This window comes from Podarcis bocagei, assembly GCF_964188305.1.
Source record: "Podarcis bocagei genome assembly, chromosome: 18".
In the NCBI taxonomy this organism is placed as follows: domain Eukaryota; kingdom Metazoa; phylum Chordata; class Lepidosauria; order Squamata; family Lacertidae; genus Podarcis; species Podarcis bocagei.
Window position 1 is genome coordinate 10,931,139 of NC_138144.1, and position 25,078 is coordinate 10,956,216.

Here is a 25,078-nt window from a genome sequence, read left to right on the forward strand (position 1 = left end):
AGATAAGTCCTATGGAACTCCCTTCCACAAGATGGCCGCAGCCCCGGACAGCTATAAAAGAGGGTTAAAAGAATTCCTGGAGGAGAGGGCCTGGTGGCTAGACTCCGTCTCCACAGCTGCAGGCAGAGATGCTTCCGAAGTCCCAGTTGCTGAAACTGAAGGAGTGGGAGAGACTCTTGTGCGTGGGTCCTGCTTGGGGGGCTTCCCATTTGGGATATCTGGCTGGACAGGATGCTGCACTAGATAAGTCTCCTTTGCAGATGGGTCTCACCCCTTTTTCAAGCCACCAATAACAATAATCAGTTCTGAAACAATCACACAGGCAGCTGGAGCAATATTCCCTTCTGCGTGCGGCTTGCCCAACAAAGGACAGGAATCGAGGGAATCTTTCATACCCCTGATTTGGAAGGGCTATAAAACCTCCTGGCTCAGGGTTGGAGCTGTGTTTGGAGACAGACAACCTCACTGGTCTCTAAGGTGCTACTGAACAATTTTTTATTTTTAAAATTTATTTCGACTGCGTCAGACCACCTACATATGGGAATCTAGAATCACTGCAAGGTGTGAGGCTTTCCTGACTGCTCCCTGCTTGATTTCTCTCTTTCCCCTTCTGATCCTAGAGAATTTTGCCCTTCTCACCTAGACCATTTCCCACACATCTTGACTTCCCACCCTGACTTCTCGCTGCCGGGCTACTTTCTCTTAATTTGAGTGCCATCGCCTGGGACAATCTGGCAAATTCTCCACATAACCCTGAGTGTCAAAATTATGCATATTTGCAAAATAACTCCGCCTGCAGAGACCACACACACATATATACGCTTCCTCCTTAATTGGCTTTAAGGCTTTTTTTCTGAGCGGAAATTATGCATAAGTGCATCCCATCAAGAGGCAAACATGCTCTAATTGGCATAGAATGCCCACTTTGCGCCTGTGGATTGCGGGCGTTTTGAAGGTGATGTCAGGTCTTTTGGGGGAGGGGGAGAGAGAGGGAGGAGGAAATGACAGGCTCAGCACTGGGAGCTTCTGGGGTGATAAAGGGTAGGCAGAGGGCAAGGCGGATGAAGGGGAGTCTTGACTATTATGGGATGCCTCCACAGAAGCTAATAACATTTCAGCCCTGCGAAATTGAACATGGGGGATTCATCAGGTGGATATATTATGAGCAGTCTTCCTGAATTACTATGAATTAGTGCAGTGCCACAGAAGTTTTGTTTAAGGATGTCAGAAGAGCCACGCAGTGGCTGGATAAGGCCAGTAGCCCACCCAGCCATAGAATCATAGAATTGTTGAGTTGGAAGGGACCCTGAGGGTCACCCCAGAAATGAACTCTTTCAGCTTCTGCCTTCTGGAAGAAGGTACATACAGGGTTATAAAGACTAGGACTAGCCGCCTGATGCATTTAAAACCCAAATACAATTTGGGTTTTAAACACAGTGTACAGTAGTCTCTATGGGAATATATTGTATTTAATTATGGGATATCAGCGCTGTGGGTTAAACCACAGAGTCTAGGACTTGCCGATCAGAAGGTCAGCGGTTCAAATCCCCACGACGGGGTGAGCTCCCGTTGCTTGGTCCCTGCTCCTGCCCACCTAGCAGTTCGAAAGCACCTCAAAGTGCAAGTAGATAAATAGGTACCACTCTGGCGGGAAGGTAAACGGCATTTCCGTGTGCTGCTCTGGTTCGCCAGAAGCGGCCTAGTCTTGCTGGCCACATGACCCGGAAGCTGTACGCCGGCTCCCTCGGCCACTAAAGCAAGATGAGCGCCGCAACCCCAGAGTCGGTCACGACTGGACCTAATGGTCAGGGGTCCCTTTACCTTTACCTTTATCAGAGTTTTTAGGGGGCTAACCAGGCTGGGATAGCAGGCTTGTTGGTTTTTGAATGTCTGATGTAGATTCTTTCAATTTCGTTATTCTGGATGGGACAATGGCAATAAGGATTATCGTATCGTATCGTTTCCATGTAGGAATCTCAGCTAAAGCATCCATGACAGACGGCCTTCCAACTTCTAACATCCTGTCCTCATGGTGGCCACCCAAAGCGAAGTTGCCCCAAAGCGAAGCCCACAGATAGGATGTGAGAGCAAATAGTCTTCACCCATTCAAGAAACTAAGAAGAGCCCTGCAGCCGTCGGATCAGGCCAAAGGGGGCTCATTTAGTCCAGCCTCCTGTTATCATAGCAGCCCACCAAATGTCCAGTGGGAAATCCCCCAGGACCCTGCACAAGAGCCCTTTGCCCTCCTGCAGGCTCTGCTTTTGCAGGAGAAAGGGGCTGTGGTGAAAGGGGATGACAGATTTTAAGCATCCATTGGCATTATCACAGGTTCTTCCTGCCCTGGGGGTCAAGGCGGCATAGGTTTACCCCTGGGGTAGATCAGGCCAAGAGAGCAACAGAGAGAGGATAACCTGGTGAGAGACAGAGTGGGGTAGCAGCTAGGGGGTCGGGCTAGGACCCCCTCAGCCATGGAAGCTCCCTGGGCAATCTTGAGGGATAATAATAATAATAAATGTTATTTATACCCTGCCCTCCCCGGACAGAGCCGGGCTCAGGGCAGCTAACACCAGTAAAATTACAGTAAAAACATAATGGGGGGGCAATTTAAAATACAGGTTAAAACGCAATTTAAAATGCAGCCTCATTTTAAAAGTAGCCCATAGATCAAAACCGTAAGGGGAGGGAAACATAAGGGTCAGACTGAGTCCAAACCAAAGGCCAGGCAGAACAGCTCTGTCTTGCAGGCCCTGCGGAAAGATGTCACTCCCTCAGGGCCCTGGTCTCTTGGGACAGAGCGTTCCACCAAGTGGGGGCCAGTAATGAAAAGGCCCTGGCCCTAGTTGAGACCACCTTGCGACTTGGGACCTCCAGAGTGTTGTCAGTTATGGTCCTTAAGGTCCTCCGCGGGGCATACCAGGAGAGGCAGTCCCATAGGTACGTGGGTACGTGATGATGATTTGTACCCCACCTATCTAGGTTGCCCCAGCCACCCTGGGTAGCTTCCTCACAGGGCTGCTGTGAGGTGGCAAGGATGAACCATGCACACGTCACCTCAAATGTGACTCATTGTACCTTCAGAGCACAAGCTCTGGGTTTGACTGAAATGAAAACAGATCTGGAGATTCACTTACCATTCCCTTCCACTTCATTGGAGAAGGCGTAGATTACCCCGCCCCGTAGAGCAGAGGCAGGGCTCGGTGCCTCCCTCGCGGTGGCCTCGATGGAGTTGTCTGCCATCGTGCGCACTGCCAACGCCAGGACAGAGAACGTCGTGGGCACCGCGGTGCCGTCTCCCCCGTCAATGCTCGGCTGGCTGCCGCCACTGTCTCCTTCTTCCTCTCGCCGTCTCTGGAAGTAGCGCCCGTTCAGCCCGGAGTAAATGCTCTTTCGGGTAGATTCGGGGAGGCCAGCTGGAGCCGGAGGAGCCTCGGTGCCAAAGGGGTGACCTCCGTGAGGCACCGGGGGGAGGGCTGAGGTCGGGTGCCCCTTGGGGATGTGGGTCCGGAACGGGGGCTGGGGGCTGAGTGAGCTGCTCCCTTCTGCGGTTCCATGCAGCCAAGTTGGAGAGGTTGGATGGGCAACGTCCTCAGGTGGCAAGCCATCGTCAGAGTCTTCCGGAGGAGGGGACTTGGTGATGGTTTGACCGGCTTTGTCCGACTCTTTGCCAACGGTCATCTCGCCATGCTCCTTCATCTCACCAACCGGAGCTTGGTCAGCTGTATCCAACGGATGTCCACCGTCTGCCCCACCAGGGATGGAGACGGTGAATGGTCTTGTAGATGAAGGACCTTCCAAATCCAAGGGGGTTGCCTTTGGGGCTGGTGCCGCCCTCTCCTCCCACGGATCCACAGACCCAGCCGGGAAAGCCGTCACCAGCTGGAGTTGCTCGTCTTCCTCCAGGAACGGGACGGCGGCCTTCTGCGAGGGAGCGTAGGGGTCCTTTGAGAGCTCTTTCGAGTCTCCCGACATGACGGCGTCGTCGTTCTCCTTGGGGAAAAGCTCATTCAGCAGCGGCAAGTGGGAGTCGTGCTCCACCAAGACGTTCTCGATGCCTGGATCCTGGCTCCCCTCAGAGTCCTGACCCATGGGCTCCCGAGCCACCTGGCTGTGGTCGACCCCCAATGTGGCTGGGCCTGGTTTTGTGGGCGGCTGCCAAGCTGGAAGGAGAAGAAGAGAGGTATTAGACCGCTTGGGTTTCAGGCTGACCTTTACGCCATGCTTTTTTTTCCTGGAAAAAAGGTGGGGGAACTCATCACAAAGTTTGTTTTTTTTTTGTTGTGGGTCCAGGTGCAGTGCCACCCCCACCCCCCAGGCAGCGGCTAAATGTAAGATGTGATTAATGAACTCAGCAGACAAATACAGTGGTACCTTGGTTTAAGAACAGCCCTGTTTACGAACTATTCGGTTTGCGAACTCCGCAAAACTGGAACTAGTTTCCCAGTTTGCAAACTTTACCTCGGTCTCAGAACAGAATCTGAACAGTGGAAGGGCACCAGCGACGGGAGGCCTCATTAGGGAAAGTGTGCCTCAGTTTAAGAATGGACTTCCGGAATGGATTAAGTTCGTAAACCACAGTACCACTGTATATGGATTAGAAATGGCCACAACTTTACTGAGTACAGATGGATTTTAGGATCAGGTATTGGGTGTATATCCATCCCAGCCCGCCCCGACAAATAAGAATACTTACTTTATTTTAAAAATGTAAGGGAAGTCAGTTCCCCTGAGTTCCTGCTCAAGAAAACTCCATTCTAACTTTCCCAGAGCCTTAAAAAAGTTTCATCTTCCTAGCCATAATCTCCTGCCCTCTGAGGCATTTAGTGCATTAGAATTGCCGTCCTGGGTCAGGCCCCAAGACCAGTGGCCCATCTCATGCTCCAATGGGAAGCCCACAAGTGGGGATGGAGGCGACAGCCACCTCAGAACCCTTCGGTAACAGAGGTAGATTGCTCCTGAAAGTGGAGGTTTTGTGTGAGAACAGAAGAATGTAAGGAAAGCCTGTTGGACGAAGCCATTGGCCATCTAGTCCAGCGGCTTCTTCTCTCAGCGGCCAACTAGATGCCTGTGGGGAACCAGCAAGCAGGATCTGACCACAAGAGCAGGACTCTCCCTTCCTGCAGTTCCAGAAACTCGTATTCAGAAGCATTCCGGCCTCCAGTTGTGGAGGCCGAGCCGAGCCGCTGTGGCTGGTAGCCATCGATAGCCCTCTGCTTCTCCAGTCCTCTTTTAAAGGCATCCAAATTGGTGGCCATTGCTGCCTCCAGTGGGAAGGAGTTCCACAGGCTAACTCTGTGCTGTGTGAATAAACCTTTCCTTTTATCTGCCCTGAAACTTTCAACATTCAGCTTCACTGGATGCCCATGAGTTCGAGTGGTAGGAGAGAGGGAGAAAAGTTCTCCACTTTCTCCACGCCATGCAGAATTCTCCCTCTCCAAATTGATTCTTGCGTTGCAGAGGGTTGGACTAGATGACCCTTGGGGGTCCCTTTCAACTCTACGATTCTGATTCTATACCGCCTGTTAATTAGCTGTGAGAACAGGCAAGGAGAGAGGTGGAGAATAGGAAAGACCTGGATTTACGATGCTCACACACTCCTGCCCCCCCCTCCAGCCCCGGCTGGCTCCCCCCCATACTGCTGCTATACAAGTACAGGCACTTTGTTTTATTAAAAGGAAGGGAGTTTGGAAATGCCATTTTATGCTCTGCCTCATGCCAAGGGTGTGCTCATAAATCAGCCGGCATCGCCAAAGGCAACTTCTGCAGTCGCTTGGGCCGACGAGAAGAAAATTGCATCCCACCGTCCCCTGACCACTTCCCAGCTCCAAGTGCGTCTGGAATGATTGCACCTTAAATTGTGTCACCTCAGAGAGGAGGGGCTGCAGGGAGCAGGGAGACGGTGGGCTGCGGGTGGGGCCTGGCAATCCCATTGCAGCACGCAGGATTTGAGCGTGGGAATAAATAAATAAATAATAAATTATTTATACCCCGCCCTTCCCAGCTCAGAAAAGCGGGCTCAGGGCGGCTAACAACAAATTTAAAACACTTAATTGATGCTACAAAAACAACATAAAATACGGTATAAAACATAAATAACAACAAAATCAAAAATCTATTTGGGGAGGGGGGGAATCCATCCAATAAACGTTAGATGATCACCAGGGCTAGGTGGCTAAATTAGTCCTATTTGGGCCAGTGAGGAGACCAGGGAGAACCAGCTATGGGATCCCAGAGCAGGGAATCTTCACAAAAAGGGGAGGGGGAGAGGGAGGGAAGGAAGGGGAACAAAAAATCAGGCCAGGTTCAAATTGAAAGCCAGGTGGAATAGTTCTGTCTTACAGGCCCTGCAGAAGGAGGTTAAATCCTGCAGGGCCCTGGTCTCTTGGGACAGAGCATTCCACCAGGTCGGAGCCACCACTGAGAAGGCCCTGGCTTTGGTGGAGGATAGTCTGACTTCCTTAGGGCCCGGGACCTCTAAACTATGATTATTCATGGAGCTTAAGGTCCTCTGTGGGCAGACCAGGAGAGGTGGTCCTGTAAGTATGGGAAGTCTCTGCCTTCTCCCATCCCCTGTCTAGCAAAAGGGTTTTCATAAAATTACTCCGCTGGGAGTACTTTGGGCTGGGGGTTCACTGATATGCGGATGATACCCAGCTCTACCTCTCCTTTAAATCAGAACCAGTGAAGGCAGTGAAGTGTCTGGGGGCAGTTGAAGGATGGATGGCAGTCAACAGATTGAGGTTGAATCCCAGCAAGACAGAAGTTTAGTTTCTGGGGGACAGGGGGCGGGCAGGTGGGGACGACGACTCCCTGGTCTTGAATGGGGTAACTGTGCCCCTGAAGGACCAGGTGCGCAGCCTGGGAGTCATTTTGGACTCACAGCTGTCCATAGAGGCGCATGTCAATTCTGTGTCCAAGGCAGCTGTCTACCAGCGCCATCTGAGACCCTGCATACCTGCTCCCAGTCTTGCCAGAGTGGTGAGTGCCCTGGTTATCTCCTGCTTGGACTACTGCAATGCGCTCTACCTGGGGCTACCTTGGAAGGTGACTTGGAAATGGCAGCTAATCCAGAAGGCAGCCGCCAGACTGGTGACTAAGAGTGGCTGCTGGGACCATAGAACACCGGTCCTGAAAGACCTATATTGGCTTCCAGTATGTTTCCGGGTACAATTCAGAGTGTTGGTGCTAACCTTGAAAGCCATAATGGCCTCAGCCCTGTATACTTGAAGGAACATCTCCACCCCCATCGTCCAGCCCAGACACTGCTGCATCTTGTGGGAGTGAGAAGTGTGTGGGCAAGGGCCAGCTTCCGTCTGCCCTGAATATCCTTCAAGCACCATCATTTCATTGGAAGGAGGGAAATGAAACAATGCCGAAATGACGACAGAGTTTTCAACAAAGAGCAAATCCTCTGTGCTGTATTTTACATATAGTATTTGCATTTCCACTGCTCTGTGTTTTGATTTTTCTCAGCTTTGGTCACAGCTTGCTGCAGGAAAAGCGCCATAAAACTTAAACTCAACCAATCGACCCAACCTTTGTAGCAGTAGGCATCAAACTTGGAAGATGGATCTGGGAAGCCCGTCCGGTTTGAGAACTGGTAGACCGTCCGGACGCCAGGCTCGTCCCCTCCGCACTTCTTCCGCGGGATCCGGATAGGGTAGCGGACGCTTCCGTCAGCCAGCCATCCTGGGTCGCACTGGTCCAGTCCTTCCCTCCAAGCGAGGTAGAGCTGCCCTGCAGTCGCCAGCCGAGCACCTCGGCTCAGGCAGTGCTTTTGAGCCGTCTGAAACGTCAGCCGTCCAGGGCTGGAGGCATAGAACACCTTTCCTGAAAGCCAGAAATGAAAAAAAGTCCAAATTGCATTGCTATTTCGTATACACACCACTTGACTGCCCCCCCCCCCAAATCCCCTCAAACAAACCACTCAAAGCGGTTTGCAGAAACTTAAAGCAATAAAGTTATCAGGGAAACAGTTTGAAACATACTATTATTATACAATGCAGAGGAAATATGATGGGAATTAGTGGAGGTAAAGCTAATTATTATTAACAGCAATAATTTGAGGTTCCCTCTTGGACTTTTTGTTGGGAGAAGAAGTGAGTGATGCAGCGACACTTTGACTAAAAAGAAATGTGGTTTAACAGAAATTTTTCTAATGTAAAGTAGCAGGAGGAGAACAGAAGCAGCCCCTTTTTGTCTTTGGTGTTTCTTATCTCTCTCTCTCTTCTCCCCTCCTCTTTTTTCCTTTCCTTTCTTGTTCTCTTTCTCTTTTCCCGCTCTTTCTTGTCTTTTCGATTCTATTTGTCCTAGGTATTACTTGAATGTGTTGTGAAAACTTCAGTAAAAATCTGTTTGAAATACGATGATGATGATGATGAAGAAGAAGAAGAATAAACATACAAAACGTTGAAATTCCCAGACAGGTTAAAGTCCACATCAATTTTCTAAAACACCTGGGCAGACTTGTCCAAACAAGAATGCTTTTAGCAGGCGCCCAAAAGAATACAGGGAAGGCACCTGTATCAATGGGCAATGAGTGCGGGTGCTGCCACACTAAACCAGTGTTTCCCAACCTTTTTTGAGCAAAGGCACACTTGTTTGATGAAAAAATCTCGAGGCACACCACCATTACAGCCCCGTGACGTCAGCGCGCAGCGTCACGCCGGGAGGGACGCACGAAAGTGTAAGTTTCAATTTTTTTTCCTCCCCCTTGCCGGGGAACCTCCAAGCTTTGGGGTGGGGGGGGGGAGGAGGCAGCAAAGCGAGGCAGGAAGGAGAGCGCGGCTTGGCTGGGTGAGCTTTGGCAGGGGCAGGGAATGAGAGCCGCGAGGCGGGCGCTGCGGATGGAGGCGCTGCCCGCCGAGCTCGCAGGCAGCCAGGCAGGCAGACGGCGAGAGCCCCGCACTGGGCGGCCTCTCCTCGCCGCCGCCGCCCCGCCTCTCACCGCCCGACTCACCCACCTCCCTCCAGGCAACATCTCGCGGCACACCAGGCAACATCTCGCGGCACACTAGTGTGCCGCGGAACAGTGGTTGGGAAACACTGCACTAAACGATCTGAGTTGATGCACTTATATCATAGAATCATAGAGTTGGAAGAGACCCTGAGCATCATCGAGTCCAGCTCCCAGCAATGTCGGAACATGAAGCTGTCCAATGTGGGGATCAAACCAGCACCATGCTCTAACCGAGTGGTTACTGGCAGGTTTGCTGCTCTGGTCTCCTTTGGGAACCAAAGAACCACAGAATTGTAGAGTTGGAAGGGACCACAAGGGTCATCTAGCCCATCCCTCTGCAATGCAGGAATGAATGAATTTTATTATTACGGTCACAGACCAGTTCCGGCTCACTTACAATATCAGGAAAATCATAAAACACAACAGGAATACATTGAATGGCAATTGGGTATAACAGAGACAATACAGCAGCAGTTAAAATATATATATTAAATCTTGATCACTAAAATACAACCTAAAATTGTCATTTAAAACCTTAATCATTTTGGTAGTACAGCTTGTTCCCTAAGTTTTATGTCGCACAGAATTTGGCCACCCTGAGCGTGATTTCAGGATCCTTGTCCTCTACCAGGAGTTTTAGACATTGAAGTTCAGACCCATTTGGAGATTTTTGTATAACAGGAGTGATAAATACAGAGCGTATATCCCCGTAGAAACGGCAGCGTAACAAGACATGAGAGACAGTTTCTACCTCCATCAAGTTGCAGGGGCAGACTCATTCCACGTATGGTTTACCCTCGAATCTGCCCTGCAATAAGGCAGATGGTAGCACGTTGAATCTAGCGAGAGTAAATGACCGTCTGTATTTGGGTATTTGTAATTTTGACCAATAATTTGCTGGGGTAAATCCTCTCCCATTATCTTTTATTGCTGGGTGTTTATTCATCTTGCTCATGTGGCATTGCAGTTCCATATCCCAAATTTGTTGGTGGATTATTGCTCTAGCTTTCTCATAACCTACAGCCATCAGGGCCTGTGGGGAAGCAATGCAGGAATCACAGCTAATGGAGACAGCTTTCTCCTCCCTGAATAGGTCCAATCCTCTGTTAAAGCCAGCCAGGTTGGTGGCCACGACTGCTTCCTGTGGCAGGGAGTTCCAGAGTTTAACTCTGTATTGCGTGAAGAAGTCCTTGCTTTTCATCTGTCCGGAATCTCACAATATTCAGCTTCATTGGATTCCCACGAGTTCTTCAGGCCACGAGGGAGGGAAAAGAAGCTCCTCTCCATCTACTCTCTCTCTCTCTCTCTCTCTCTCTCTCTCTCTCTCTCTCTCATCATTTTACAAACTTCTGTCTCTCTCGTTTGCTTTTTCTTGGAACTTAAAAGTCCCAAACACTGCAGCCTTTCTGGAGTCGCTCCATCCCCTTGATCATTTTGGCTGGCAGCAAGGTTGCCCAGCGTGGGGGTCCAGGGTGACCCCCGCCTTCACCCTCGGCCTTGACTGAGCTTCAGAGAGGCTTCTGCCAGACTCTGAGGTTCCTATGTTTCTTAAACAACCATCATTACTTAAGGAACAAAGCCAAGACAGGATAAGTTACCCTTTTGCTCGATTGTTCCCTTTCTCCGGCGGAGACAAAGAGGAACTCGAGCGTGGCCGATTTATCAAAGCGATGCCTGCTTGCGACTCCCCCTCCGGGATCTCGGGAGAAGCCTGCGATGGTTTTTTGATGGTGCCTTTCATTTCATTAGCAAAGCTGTCTCGGCTGTTGGAATGGGCCGTTTCTGCTCATCGTGACTGAGGATCAACCCCAGGCAACGATCCATCAGCGCTCCCTCGGGTTTGCGTGTGTGTTTTATTTCTAAACAGGCTGAGGATTAAAATCTTCTCGGGCTGTTTTCAGAAACACCGCTTGGCTGTCTGGGAACCTTTCTTCTTGACATCCAAAAGGCAGAAAATGCCCCAAAACAGAGCAAAACTGGGCTTCGGTGTTTGATAAAGGGGCCTGCAGGTTACGGCCTCTTGGCAAATGCTGGATTAAGGGGTAGTGGTGAATCCAGACCAACATTTCTCCAATGAAAATAGGGACGCCCTAAGGAGGAGCATGACATTCCAGGATAAAATAAGAAATGGGGACGGCTTCTGTAAATCCGGGGCTGTCCCTGGAAAACAGGGACACTGGGAGCAGCTGTGAATCAGAAGGTGGAATCTGCAGATAAGTCTGGTGTGTGCCTGGCAATCACTGGGGCGGTGGGCTGGAGTTGTGGGGTGCTACTTCCCATTGCTATACTTGCTTGTGATGAGGATGTAAGAGAAACCTGCTGGATCAGGCCCAAAGGGGGCCCATCAGGTCCAGCACCCTCTTCTCACAGGTGCCCCACTGCAGGATCCGAGCACCAGAGACCTCTCCTCTCCTGCCCTTTGCTGCCTGCAAGCGTGGGGAGCAGCCATCCATAGCCCTGTTCTTCATGAATGGGTCCAATCCTATTTTAAAGCCATCCAAGTTGGTTGGCATCGCTACCTCCCTGTGGAAGGGAGTTCCACAGTTTAACGCTGTGAAGTCCTTTCTTCTGTCTGTCCTGAACCTTCCAACATTCAGCTTCGTTGGGTTTCCATGAGTTCTGGCATTACGAGAAATGGTTAAAAGCTAATATCTATCCACTCCATGCATGCTTGTTTTTGAATTATTATTGTTGTGCAAGAATCTTTTGCCCAATGTGGGGCTTGAACCCATGACCCTGATTTTAAGAGTCACATGATCTATCAACTGAGCTATCCCAGGAATAGCCTGTTCCCCTTTAGGAAGGTTATTTGGCATAATCATAGAACTGTAGAGTTGGAAGGGACCCTGAGGGTCATCCAGTCCAGCCCCCTGCAATGCAGGAATTTGCAGCTGTCCCATACAGGGATTGAACCTGCAACCGTGGCGTTATTAGCACCATGGTCTAAGCAGATGAGCTATCCAGGCTAATGCTTTGGCTCGCTCTTTCTCTCTCTCACACACATTTCTTCTTGAAGGAGAAATCTGGACCCATAAATTTATTTCTCTTGCATGATGCCAGAAGTTAGCACTGAAGAGGCAGCGGTGGTCTAGTGGTTAGTGTGTCAGACTAGTAACAGAGAAGCCAAGGTTCAAATCTCCACTCAGCACCTGAAGCTCACTGGGTGACCTTGGGCCTGCCACTGCCTCTCAGCCTGGCCTACCTGACTGGACTGTTGTTGTGGCGAGAGATCTACACATGCCACTTTGAGCTGCTAGGAGAAAAGGTATGTTATAAATGCACAAAAGAAATAATGATAAATTAATAAGATGTCAACCCACTGAAAACAATGAGCACAACTGCTCTGAGCAGGATTAGCTGGGAGCAACTCAAAGTAAGATTCTAGGCCTCATGGTTTTCAGGCATAATGGGCATGGTTATCTTAGAGGTCCATTAACTTCAATGGGGCTTGCTCCGGGGAGAACTCTCTTGGCAACAATGCTCTGCACCCATTGCTTGACCAAGAAACTGCATTGCAAAATTCAGAGAGGTCCGGATTTCAAAGGACGGCTGTGGCTCTGTTTCCAAAAGTGCTGGCTGCGTCTATTTCGCCCTCTGCCCGTTTGCACGGGCCGTACTCACCCCGAAGCTCCTTCGAGTAGCAGTAGACATCGTAGGCCTCTCCGGCGTCCCGCTCCCCATAGCTCCGGACTCCCGGGAGGGTGTTGCGATCGCCGTAGCAGCCAGGCCTCGAGAAGGTGATGGGGTACCTGTGCCAGGAAGGAGCAGGGGGAGCGTTGGACGGGAGGGAAGACGGAGGGGGAGCACTGCAAGCCAGGATTCTCCCAGAATCCTTTGCCAAAGGAAAAGAGCTGGTTGGATGGAGGTCCAGCAGCTGGAATGCCTTTGAAGGGAGGGCGGAAGAACAGAGCAGGGGGCAACCCAGGGAGAGGAGGGGGAGAGGGAAATGGGTGTGGGAGGCAGGACAGGGAGCCCACCTTGGTATCAGCACGTATCACAATTACTCAGCAAAGGGTCCCCAGCCTCCCACTTGGAAGCTATAAAAGAAAGGCAGACTCTCCAATGTTTCTCCGATGAAAATAGGGGCATCCTATTTTCCTGTTCAGGGAAGTTTTTAATGTGTGACGTTGTATTGTGGTTTCACGTCTTCTTTTTTTTGTGGGGAGCTGCTCAGAGTGGCTGGGGCAACCCAGTCAGATGGGTGGCATAACATGTTGGAGGCTTCCAACAGATATAAAAACATAATAAAACATTAAATATTAAACAAATTCCCTATACAGTGGACGCTCGGGTTGCGTGATCCGTGCGGGATGCACGTTCACAACCCGCAGAGTTGGCAACCCGCGTCTGCACACATGCGGGTTGCAATTTAGCGCTTCTGCGCATGCGCAATCGCCGAAACCCAGAAGTAACCCGTTCCGGTACTTCCAGGTTTGGGAGGTCTGCAACCCAAAAAAACGCAACCTGAAGCGTCTGTAACCCGAGGTATGACTGTAAAAGGTCTGCCTTCAGATGTCTTCTAAAGGTTGTCTAGTTTCTTATCTCCTTGGCTCGGGGGTCGCATAACTCCAGACCCTCCAACATTTCTCGGATGAAAATAGGGACGTCCTAAGGCGGGACATTCCAGGATCAAATCAGAAACCAAAACAGCTTCTTTAAATCCAGGACGGTCCATGGAATATAAGCACCCTTGGAAGGTCTGGAAAGGTTGCGTCTTAGAACCAGAGCTTTATTAGGCTGTTTCTCACTTTATTAGATTGCTGTAAGAAAATGAGAAGATCAGTGGTCCACCTTGCTGCTCTCCCAGGGACCAACCAGGGGTCCCACTGGGAACGCCATCAGCAGGGTCTGAGAACAGCAGAAAAACTCCCCTCTTGCCGTTTCCAGGAACAGGGATTCAAAGATAGACTGCCTCTGATGCTGGAGGTGATGTAACTGCCTTGTTTATTTTTGTTTATTTTTGATTTATTAATCCATTTATTTAATGGACCTATTTATTAAATGGATCTACCGCTTGGGGTTTTTTCTGTTAAAAAATAACAACCTCAAAGCAGTTTACAAAAAGAATGACGCAATCAGAAAAAAAACAAAACCCTCAAAAAACTAAATCACATCAACGGTTGAGATATCTGTACAGACTTGCCTAACCAAAAATGTTTTAAGCAAAAAGGCACCTGCCTGATATCAAGAGTTCCAAAGTGTAGAAGCCACCTACGGGTAGCTACTGACAACCTAGGAATTTTTATATTCCTTCCCCCCTTTAAAGCTGTCCCAAATTGGGGGACAAACTGACGTATTAACCGGGGGCAGTATTGAGACAGAAAATCAGGGTTGCTCCTTATAAATCAGAGAACAGTGGCAGATGCCTTCTCCATGTACCTGACGGTGCGGTCAGAGAGCCACCCTGCGTCGCAGTTGTCATAGCCATCCTCGAAGGCCACTTGGAGGTGGTCAGGGGAAGCAATGACGGCCGAGTTCTCCTCGCATGCCTTCTGGGCCTCTGGGAAGGTCAGCGCGTAGCGGTTGCTGGCAGCTCGGTAGTGGAAAACCACACCTGGGCAGGCAAGGAAATGGGCACAAGAGGGTGTAAAATTCCTAGGCACCTATCCTGAGGACCTTCGTGGCATTGCTCGCTTTATATTTTTCACTTCCTTCTAAGAGCTGGTTTCAATACCCTTTAGCAGGCAGGCAGAGCAAGAGCCAGCAGTTAATCTCACTGTTCAAGTTGGAGTTAACTCTTTGTTAGCAAAAACACGATCTGCACAGACTTGGCTGAGCATCAGGCCTAATCAGCACAGCCGCTCATCCCCAATAGGTCTTCTCCCATGAAGCAGTTGCCGAGACTGAAGGTCCCTGCCCCCCACAGCCATCTAAGTCCTCTCCTTTCCAGCACTTTCCCCAAGCAATCAGAGACTATGCCTGCATGCAGCCAACCTCTCCTCCTCTCTTTTCATCCCTCTCCTCATTCACCAGCCTGACCCATCTCTGTCTCTTGGCCTCCCTCCTCTTCTCCTGCTTCAGCTTCTGCCTCTGATTCTGGACTTCCCTCTGCCACAGACTCTCCCCACTCACTAAGTCCTGTTACCTCTTCAGTTCCTGACACCTCCTTCTCCCAGGCTTCTCCTTCTTCTCCCTCTGACCACTCATTGCTGTCCCACCACCCCTCCCTGGGCTCTGAGCCTTCTTCCCGTGGGGGTTCCCCAGCTGGTTCCTCCCACCATGATTCTGCATCCAACCAGTCCATGACATCAGACCCCTTGAGGAACTGTGGAGGCGCCGCTACTGAAAAGGCCCTGTTCGCTGAAGAGACCAGCCTCGTTTCAAACAAGCAAGACCAGGACCAAAACTCCCTCTTAAGAATCTGCTGCTACTGGAAAAAGTTACCGTATTTTTCGCTCTATAAGATGCACCCGACCATAAGACGCACCTAGCTTCCCACCTAGAGAGGGAAAGCTGTGCAGCGCCTCTCCAGCGAAGCAAAGCCAGCAGGGCAAGAGGGATTGATCCCTCTTGCTCTCCTGGCTTCAGTGAAAGCAACGCGAAGCCTCCGGAGCACAATGGGAGGGCTCCCGCTGCGCTCAGGAGGCTTCAGGCGGCTATCCCTGAAGCCAGGAGAGCAAGAGGGATCGGTTTGCACCAGCGAAACCTTTCAGCGAAAGCTGCGCAGCCTGCATTCGCTCCATAAGACGCACACACATTTCCCCTTACTTTTTATTAAGGGGAAGTGCGTCTTATAGAACGAAAAATACGGTACTCTTTCAGCAGAGAATATTCATTTGAACAATGTTGTATGGAAATTAACAATGGGACAATGGAAATGGATTCTATGCGCCCTAATGGTGGCCAAGAGGCTGAAACTGATGAATTAGAAAAATAAAGATAGGATACTGCTTAATCAATGGATTGACAATATGACAACACTTGCAACTTATGAATGGACTGCTTACAGACGTAGACTTTGTTCAGACAAATATGACAACATTTGGAATAAGTTTTTACAGAATGTAGTAGGGTATTAGCATCTAGCATAGGTATTAGGATAATAACAGCATATCAATTTATATAAAAATCTGTGGGAGTATATTACTTTGCATTCTTGTTTCTCTCTTTTCCTTATATTTGTTCTCCCCCCTCACTTCCCCCCCCCTTTGCATCACTTTATTTCCTTATAATTGAAATTCTTTCAATACAAGTATTATTATTATTTTTAAGAATGCACTACTACTGCAGATACTTCTCACCTGTGACTTCCAGGGGCACCAGGTCCTGCTCATCGTGGATCCCAGCCACCACCTCACAGCGGTAGAGCCCGGCATCGCTGGCTCGGGTGGCTGAGAGCAGCAGGGTGGCATTGTGGCGCCAGGAGGGGTACCCAGGCAGAGAGACCCTCCCCTCGTAGCCTTTGGAAACCTTCACCACGTTGTCCTTGGCCACCAGGATGGGGACATCCTCCGGCTGCCCCGAGGCCGACTGGACCTTGCTCCACTTGATCCGAGGGGGGTCAGGAGGCGCGTTGGGCCCCAGGGAGGCGGGCAGCTGCAGGAGGAAGAGGCAGGGCAGGGCGACGGGCTCTGCCAGGCCAACCCGGAGAGGCTGGTGGTGGACTTTGTTGATGTGGATCACCTTCGCATTGTCTTGGGAGCCTGCAAGGAAAAGATGGGTTTGTTTTGTGGCATTCTTGTGCTGCCTTGCGTCGTTCTCTCTCCCGCTCCCAATAATAAACCTGCAAGGAAGGTGAGGCTGGGAGAGGCAGTGACTGGTCCCCAAGGTCACCCTGCAGGCTTTGTGGCTGAGTGGGGATTCAAACCCTGCTCTCTCCCAGCTCTTGGTCCTCATCTAGTCCCTACAGCAGCCCTGAGAGGTAGGTTGGGCTGGGAGAGGCAGGTCACCCTAACCCCAAGCTTCATGGGACAGTGGGGATTCGAACCCTGGTCTCCCAGTTCCTAGTCCAATGCCCTAACAATTATACCCTGCTGGCTCCAGCTAAGTCATACTTGGAACAGGTCAGCTAAAATCAATAGGTCTTTGGACTCCCTCTTGAAATCCAATTTGGAAATTACAAAAGAACTCAAAATTTAAATAAATATATAAAAGTAGAAAATTTCTCATTACAACCCTGCTAGTGATGTTAATTGCTTACAATTTTCTAATGAGTGTAATTAGAATTGGAAAATGTACAAATGCAGTGATATAAAGATTAATTTTGAAAGCCATGAGGATGGAGGGAAGGAAGTCGATAGGCTCTAAAGAGCCAGGGACGTAAAGTGGGTTGTAATGATGTGAACGTATATTATTAAATGGAAATAAATAAAAATTGTATATAAAAAAGAAAAGAAAAAGGAAACCAATTTGGCATTTTGTAACAAAAAGATATTTTCACCTGCATGGTACTTTGATGTATTTGCTGCCTGCATTGAAATGTAAGTAAAGCTTCTTTGCTTTTCGTTACTAAAACGTGTGGGACAGAGAAGGAAAGGTGAGTAGACCACAGATAGAGGGGGTAAAAAGGCACAATTGCCTAATTCCTTGCTTCCAGCAAGCTGCAAAAGCACACAAGTGTTTTTACTGTGCTAAAAGGGCTTCAAAGCCTGTCTGGCTCATTTGGTTAGAGCATGATGCTGATAATGCCAAGGTTGCAGGTTCAATCCCTGTATGGGGCAGCTGCATATTTCTGCATTGCAGAGGGTTGGACTAGATGATCCTCAGGGTCCCTTTCCAGCTCAACAGTTCTATTATTCTACTCTCATATTTCTCCCACCCACAGGAGGTTTAAATTTTAATTTGCAGATTTAATCCTCAATCCATCCCCATCAATCTGGAGGGACGCTGGCTTTCACACTCCCAAGAAAAGGCATTCCCCACACCGCCTGGAGGACAGAGGGCCAGAGAAGGCTGCCTTAACTGGTCACAGAAGGGAATTTTTTGCAGCAGTGAAAAGCACCGCTCTGTGGACTTTGCAACCGGTGAAATTAATCATCTCCGTGGCTGCGACGGACACCCTTGCTCCTTCTGAGCATTGATTTTCTGCTGCAGCCAGCTGGACCCAATTATAGGATGAGGGGGAGGGTAGCCAGGAAGGGTGGAGGGAGTTAAAAAAGAGGGAGGAGAAGAAACAAAAGGAAATTGAATGGATAGTCCTGAAGCCAAGATGAACCAGAGAGCTTGGCTCTCTGGAACCATCCAGCTCCCCCCTGCCCTTTCTACAAGCAAGAAGGGCAGCTCAGTACCCTGTTTTCCAAAGCCCAGGCTAGGAAGCTGAGTTAACTGCACTCCAGGGATTCTCACGTGCATCCTGACACTCGGCTGCTAGGTGCCCCATCCAGGAAACGGAGGGCTGTGCTGTGCAATGGTTAGCACGGCTCCAGATCTCCCGCAAATTTCCTCCATGGCAATTAAGGATGTGTCATTCTGCAATGTGGTTAATTGATCTTAACTTTTTGATGGTTTTATTGTGTGGGGCTTTTAGTGCTGTAAACAGTTTGTGTGTGTGTGTGTGTGAGAGAGAGAGAGAGAGAGAGAGCAGTATACAAACACTTTTATAAACAAAAACATAGTAAGTGGTTTGGCCTTCTATGAGAATGCAAGAAGAGCTCTGCTGCTCATCTAATCCACCATCCTATCATAGAAACATAGAATTGTGCAGTTGGCAGGGATCCCCAAGGGTCATCTAGTCCAACCCTCTGCATTGTAGGAATCACAACAGCAAGGCAGGTTAGGCTGAAAGAGACCCATGTGGTTTTCGGCAAGCCAGACCATTCCTTACCCTCCAAGTGCCCCAATTTTTGAGGGACAGTCCCGGAATTACAGAAGCCATCCCGGTTTCTGGTTTGATCCCGGAATGTCCCAGTTTCCCTTTTCCTCCATGTCTCGGAGAACAATTAAAAGTGGTTTGTGTGTAGGTGCAGAAAGAGAGTCCTGTTTATACAGAAAATGAAATCACTGAGCTAAATGAAGGAAACGGTGAAGCTGGCATACGAAGCCCTTTCTATATTTTAGGAAGAAAATGTCACCAATCCACTTTAAATTCTTTAATTGCAATGCTTCCGCAGCCAGCCATTTCCTAGGAAATGTGGGGAGTGTTGATTCCTTTATTGCAAATGGAGCCTTGCCCTGTCTACTCAGAAGTAAGCCCCATTGTATTCAGTAGAGCTTACTCCCAGGTAACTTGGTCAAGACTGGGCTGCCTTACACTGCGGTCCTAAGCATTTTCACTCAGAACTAAGTCCCACTGAGTTTAATAGGATTTTCTGTCTAGCGTGTTCCCGATCATTCTCAGTTTCTTCTCCTATTATTATTATTATTATATCCTGTTTTTTCCCCTGACAGGGACTCAAGGCAGCTCAAATCCTATATCCTATTTCCTTCCATTTATCTGTGGAAGGTGTTGCACACAATCCCTTCCTTCGCACATTTTCCCTTCACAACAACCCTGTGAGGCAAGTTCAGCGGAGAGGTTGGCGTTGGCTCAAGGTGACCAATGCTGATGTGCCCACGAGGTCTATGTGTGCAGGAGAAGCTTCCTGATGTAGAATGTTGTTGTTGTTTAGTCGTTGAGTCGTGTACGACTCTTCGTGACCCCCTGGACCAGAGCACGCCAGGCACTCCTGTCTTCCACTGCCTCCTGCAGTTTGGTCAAACTCATGCTGGTAGCTTTGAGAACACTGTCCCACCATCTCGTCCTCTGTCGTCCCCTTCTCCTTGTGCCCTCCATCTTCCCCAACATCAGGGTCTTTTCCAGGGAGTCTTCTCTTCTCATGAGGTGGCCAAAGTATTGGAGCCTCAGCTTCAGGATCTGTCCTTCCAGTGACCACTCAGGGCTGATTTCCTTAAGAATGGCGAGGTTTGATCTTCTTGCAGTCCATGGGACTCTCCAGAGTCTCCTCCAGCACCAGAATTCAAAAGCATCCATTCTTCGGCAATCAGCCTTCTTGATGGTCCAGCTCTCACTTCCATACACCACTACTGGGAAAACCATGGCTTTAACTATACGGACCTTTGTTGGCAAGGTGATGTCTCTGCTTTTTAAGATGCTGTCTAGGTTTGTCATTGCTTTTCTCCCAAGAAGCAGGCGTCTTTTCATTTCGTGACTGCTGTCACCATCTGCAGCGATCATGGGTGTCCCTATTTTCATCAGAGAAATGTTGGAGGGCATTGCCTGGTTCATCTGACTCACTGTCGTCTGCACTGCCCTGAGATGCTGTGAGCTACTTCCCTTCCCCAAGTCCTCACTGCTCAGAGAGGCATCACAACATAACCCTGTTGTCTTTAGGGTGGGGAGGATAAATGTCAGACCAGGAAGTCAGAATTTTGGCCCAGATATTGGATCTGTTCAGCCACAGAATGGCAGAAATGGGGGTGGGGGGAGGTGAAACACCCTGCCTGACACAACTTGGCAGAGGAATTGAGATTCTTTTTTCCCTATTCTCCTGTGCATCATTCCTTATTCATGCCTGTCTTCCAGTTACCATTAATACTTAATTACCCGTACATTATTTGATGCTTATGGCTGGCAGGTCGTTTGCAGCTTGTTTGTTTACAGTGGGTTGCGGGGGGGGGGGGGTTAGGAGGGGACAGAAAACAGATCCCAGATTCCTGCCTGCAACTACAAGGTTTTCCCAAACCCAGGCTTCTTCTCCCAAGCAGGATCTTGTCCCTAAGATCTCTCCTAGGAAGAAAAGCTGCAGCAGCAATTGGGACTCTTTGGATTAGGCTTGTAAGAGGCGACTTGATAGAAATTTATAAAATTGTGCAAGGCGTAGAGGAAGTGGACAGAGGAAACTGGAACTCATAACACTAGAACCAGGCCGTCCCAGTGTCCCTATTTTTACTGGAGAAATGTTGGAGGGTCTGGAGTTATGAAGCCCACAAGGCAAGGAGATAAGTAACTAGACAACTTGAAGGCAGCCCTGCAGAGGGAAGTTTTTTAACGGTTAATGTTTCATTGTGTTTTTATATATGTTGGGAGCCACCCAGAGTGTCTGGGGCAACCCAGTCAGATGAGCAGGGTATAATAAAAATAAAAAATTCCTTCCAGTAGCACCTTAAAGACCAACTAAGTTAGTTCTTGGTATGAGCTTTCGTGTGCATGCACACTTCTTCAGATACTTCTTTCGTGTGCATGCACACTTCTTCAGATACACTGAAACAGAAGTTGCCAGATCCTTCTATATAGTGAGAAGGTGGGGAGGGGTATTACTCAGATACCCCACCCTTCTCAGATTACACCACCCTTCTGAGTAATACCCCTCCCCACCTTCTCACTATATAGAAGGATCTGGCAACTTCTGTTTCAGTGTATCTGAAGAAGTGTGCATGCACACGAAAGCTCATACCAAGAACTAACTTAGTTGGTCTTTAAGGTGCTACTGGAAGGAATTTTTTATTTTGACTATGGCAGACCAACACGGCTACCTATCTACTACAGGGTATAATAAAATTATTGTTATATTGAATTATTATTATTATTATTATTATTATTATTATTATTATTATTATTAAATACGACATTCCTATCAGTGAAGTTTTAGCAGAGATTCCTGCATTGCAGAGGGTTGGACTAGATGACCCTCAGAGGTCCCTTCCAACTGTATGATTCTACTATTGTACGATTCTGTTTTCATCAGAGAAATGTTGGAGGGTATATAAGATCTCTCCTAGGAGGAAAGGCTTCTGCAGCGTTTGGGGCTTTTTAGCTTAAAGTAAAGGTGAGTAAGGGGCGCTAGGATAGAAATTTATAAAATTCTGCATAGCAGTCATAGAAGAAACTAGAACTCGTAACCTTAGAACTGGTGGACATCCAATGAAGGCGAACCCTGGAAGATTCAGGGCAGAGGAAAGAAAGCAGCCGAGAGTTGCATTGTGCATGGCAGGGAGAGAGCAGGTGGAGAAAAGCCTTTCTCCCTCTCTCTAAGAGTGGAACTCGAAAGCTGAACGTTGGGACAGTCAGGGCGGATAAAGAAAGAACTTCTTCATACGCCACAACTATGGAACTCCCTGCCACAGGAGGCGGCGAGGGCCCCCACAACTGGGATGGCTTTAAATGAGGAGGGGATAAACTCAGGTAGCAGAGGGCTATTGGCAGCTATGCTCTGCCCTCCACTGTTGGGGCAGCCGTGCTTCTGAATCCCAGTTGCTGCAAACCATGGGACTGGGAGGAGTGGGCTCCTGTGCCTGGATCCTGTTTGTGGGCTTCCCTTTGGGGCCCCTGCTTGGCCCCTGCGAGAGCCGGAGGCTGGGCGAGATGGACCATTGCGCTGGATCATGCTCTCGTGGAGCCTCCAAGCCCAGAGGCAGTCTATCTCTATCCCCAGGTTCTTAAGGGTATTTGGCTTGACCTGGCTGCCACTCCTTATTTTCTTGTCTTACAGACTAGAAGGAGCAAGATGCACGTATTGCAGTCCACCAACAGTGTTCTGTCTAGGTCAGGGGTCAGAAACCTTTTTCAGCAGGGGGCCGGTCCACTGTCCCTTAGACCTCGTGGAGGGCCGGACTATTTTTTTTGGGGGGGGGGGAATGAACGAATTCCTATGCCCCACAAATAACCCAGAGATGCATTTGAAATAAAAGCACACATTCTACTCATGTAAAAACATGCTGATTCCCGGACCGTCCTTGGGCTGGATTGAGAAGGCAATTGGGCCGCATCTGGCTCCCGGGCCTTAGGTTGCCTACCCCTGGTCTAGGTGCTCACAGGAAGCTGGCAAGCAATGCCTGAAGGAGGCAGCTTCCCTTTCTTCTTCTTTTTGGCCACAGATCCCAGATTTGGAGGGAGGGGGAAGCCTTCCTACTTGTTGCTAGAAGTCCAGAGCTTCTCCCAGAAGCCCCCCCACCCCACCGCAGGTGACATTCGGAAAGGGAAGTTCCTGGAAAGGGAAGTTCCATTTAGCTGCCCCGATTAAGTTAACAGGTGACAAACAGAGTCAGACTCTTAGAAGAGCAGTTCTTGATTGTGCAAATGAATGCCACATCTAATAAATGCATTTTTAGGGCAGTGGGAAGAGGAAGAGAAATGAAATTGTCCAATTTCATTTTATTTTCTAAAAAATACTGCTTAATGTCCTGTTCCTCACCACATCTAAGCAGAACTTACCCACAACAGAGAAAAAGAGGAGCAGATATCCAAGCAGGACGCAGCAGACAGCATCATCCATTAAATGGACCATCCTTAATCTGGAATAACAACAACAACAAATCTTATTGATCCTCATCATTTTATTATTATTACATTTACACCCAATCTTCCCTCCCAGGAGCTCAAGGGGCTGTACAGATGGGCAGGGTATAAATGATAAAATTATTGTTGTTATTATTACATTGTTCTCCTGCTCCCTGTTTTATTCTCGCAATGACCCCGTGAGCCAGGCCAGGCTGGGAGACTGTGGCTGGACGCGCATTGACTGGGGAGCTCTCCGATAAAAGTGAATGTGGTCGCTCTCCCCAACCCCTTTGATTTCATCCTCATGCCAACCCCACGAGGTAGGCCAGACGGAGAGACAGTGATACCCCTCCCCAAGTTCCACATGGTGAGTTGGGGTTTTAAAAACTGGTCTCCCGGGTCCTGATCTAACTACTACGCCACACTCCCCCCAAGGCAGGTCACTATGCCTGTTAGCGCACAGGGAAGTAGAGTCAACGGAGGCCTAAGCTCAGCCTCTGCCTGCCTGCCAGCCATCCTACCAAAAACCACTCTATGGGGTGACCCTCGCTGCCATCTTCCCCCTCTTCCGCCTCCATTTACCCTAAGCAGAACTCTGCAGGTACCTATCTCAGATCCACCTACCTCTGTGTTGCTTTTTGAGGTCCCTCCCTCTCTCTAGATATATCTCACATCCATTTCTCTATATAGCTGCCCAAGATCTATCTATCTAGAGCAGTATATAATTTAATAAATCATCATCATCATGCATTGCAGAGGGTTGGACTAGATGACCCTCAGGGTCTCCTCCAACTCTACAATTCTATTCTGCCTGTCTGTTTCCCTCCCTATCTCTCCATCAATCTACTTATTTATCTAATCGCTCTCTCTCTCAATGTCTCTCTCTCTACCTAATCTACCAGCTAGCTAGCTAGTATCAGAGCTGATCACAGGAGCCAACTCCTAGAGCAGGCATAGGCAAACTCAGCCCTCCAGATGTCTTGGGACTACAACTCCCATCATCCCTAGCTAACAGGACCAGCGGTCAGGGATGATGGGAGTTGTAGTCCCGTAACATCTGGAGGGCCGAGTTGGCCTATGCCGGTCCTAGAGGCTGAGATCCCTTCACACACACACACACACACACACACACACACACACACACACTGAAATATTTTAGGGGGCCTGGCCATTCACAGGGTGTGTGTGGACCACGTCATGTGATGGATTGTGTGGAGCAGGGCTTACCTGCCCCTCGGCCCCCAATATTTTATTTAAGTTGGCACCCCTGGGGCTGACTCAGGGCCTTACAATCCTGAGCTATGGTTCTGAACGAAGGCAAACAAGCTTTTCTCACCCAAAAGGTTTTGATCCATCCACCTTCCTTCCTTTTTTTTAAAGAAAAGGCTTGGATCATTCTGATTCCAGCAGCATCTGACAGCCTTTTTTTCCTTTCTGGAGAGGAATTGCGAAGAGGGAGAGAGAGCAAGATGCGCGCTCTGGTGGGGAGGGAGGGGGCCCTTTCATGTCAAGACAAGTTTTCCTCTCCAGCTGCAAATCCCCCCCCCCATCACAGCGCCTTCCGCCGCGACGACTCCTCGCATCAGCCGCCTCACCTCCTGCGAGTTCAAAGCGCAACGAGGCGGCGGCGGCGCTTGGCAAACGGGGCGCGTCTCCGAGCCCCCCCCCCCCGAGAATTTCCTTTGAGGGCTTCTCCAAAGGAGACAGCTCCCTCCCTGGGGGAATGCGAGGTGCTTGTTGTGGGTTACAGGAGGCCACGGATTGCGTGTGCGTGTGAACGCTTCTCCCTTGAGCTCGGAGGCCCAAGGACCTCTGAACGCCACTTGCTGGGAATCGAATACTTATTTTAAGACATTTTCTTTTATATTGTCGACTCCCCCTCCCATTTTCCGTGATGTTTTTATTACCACCACCACCCTTTTGCTACTCCCTGCATTCCCTCCTTTTTAACATAGTCATAAGACAAA

The 25,078-nt window shown here is 49.3% G+C and overlaps 1 protein-coding gene across 1 annotated transcript in view; it reads right to left on the reverse strand.

The window, feature by feature from the left end:
• NCAN (neurocan) overlaps positions 1 to 25,078 on the reverse strand; it is a 60,518-nt gene that overhangs the window by 17,791 nt on the left and 17,649 nt on the right. The window contains exons 2-7 of the mRNA XM_081177599.1: positions 23,046 to 23,125; positions 16,198 to 16,599; positions 14,336 to 14,510; positions 12,578 to 12,705; positions 7,534 to 7,827; positions 3,132 to 4,157 (exon numbers count right to left, since the gene is read on the reverse strand). Of these exons, the coding sequence (XP_081033725.1) occupies positions 3,132 to 4,157; positions 7,534 to 7,827; positions 12,578 to 12,705; positions 14,336 to 14,510; positions 16,198 to 16,599; positions 23,046 to 23,118 (2,098 nt within the window). The 5' untranslated portion in view covers positions 23,119 to 23,125. The remainder of the gene's footprint in view (positions 1 to 3,131; positions 4,158 to 7,533; positions 7,828 to 12,577; positions 12,706 to 14,335; positions 14,511 to 16,197; positions 16,600 to 23,045; positions 23,126 to 25,078) is intronic.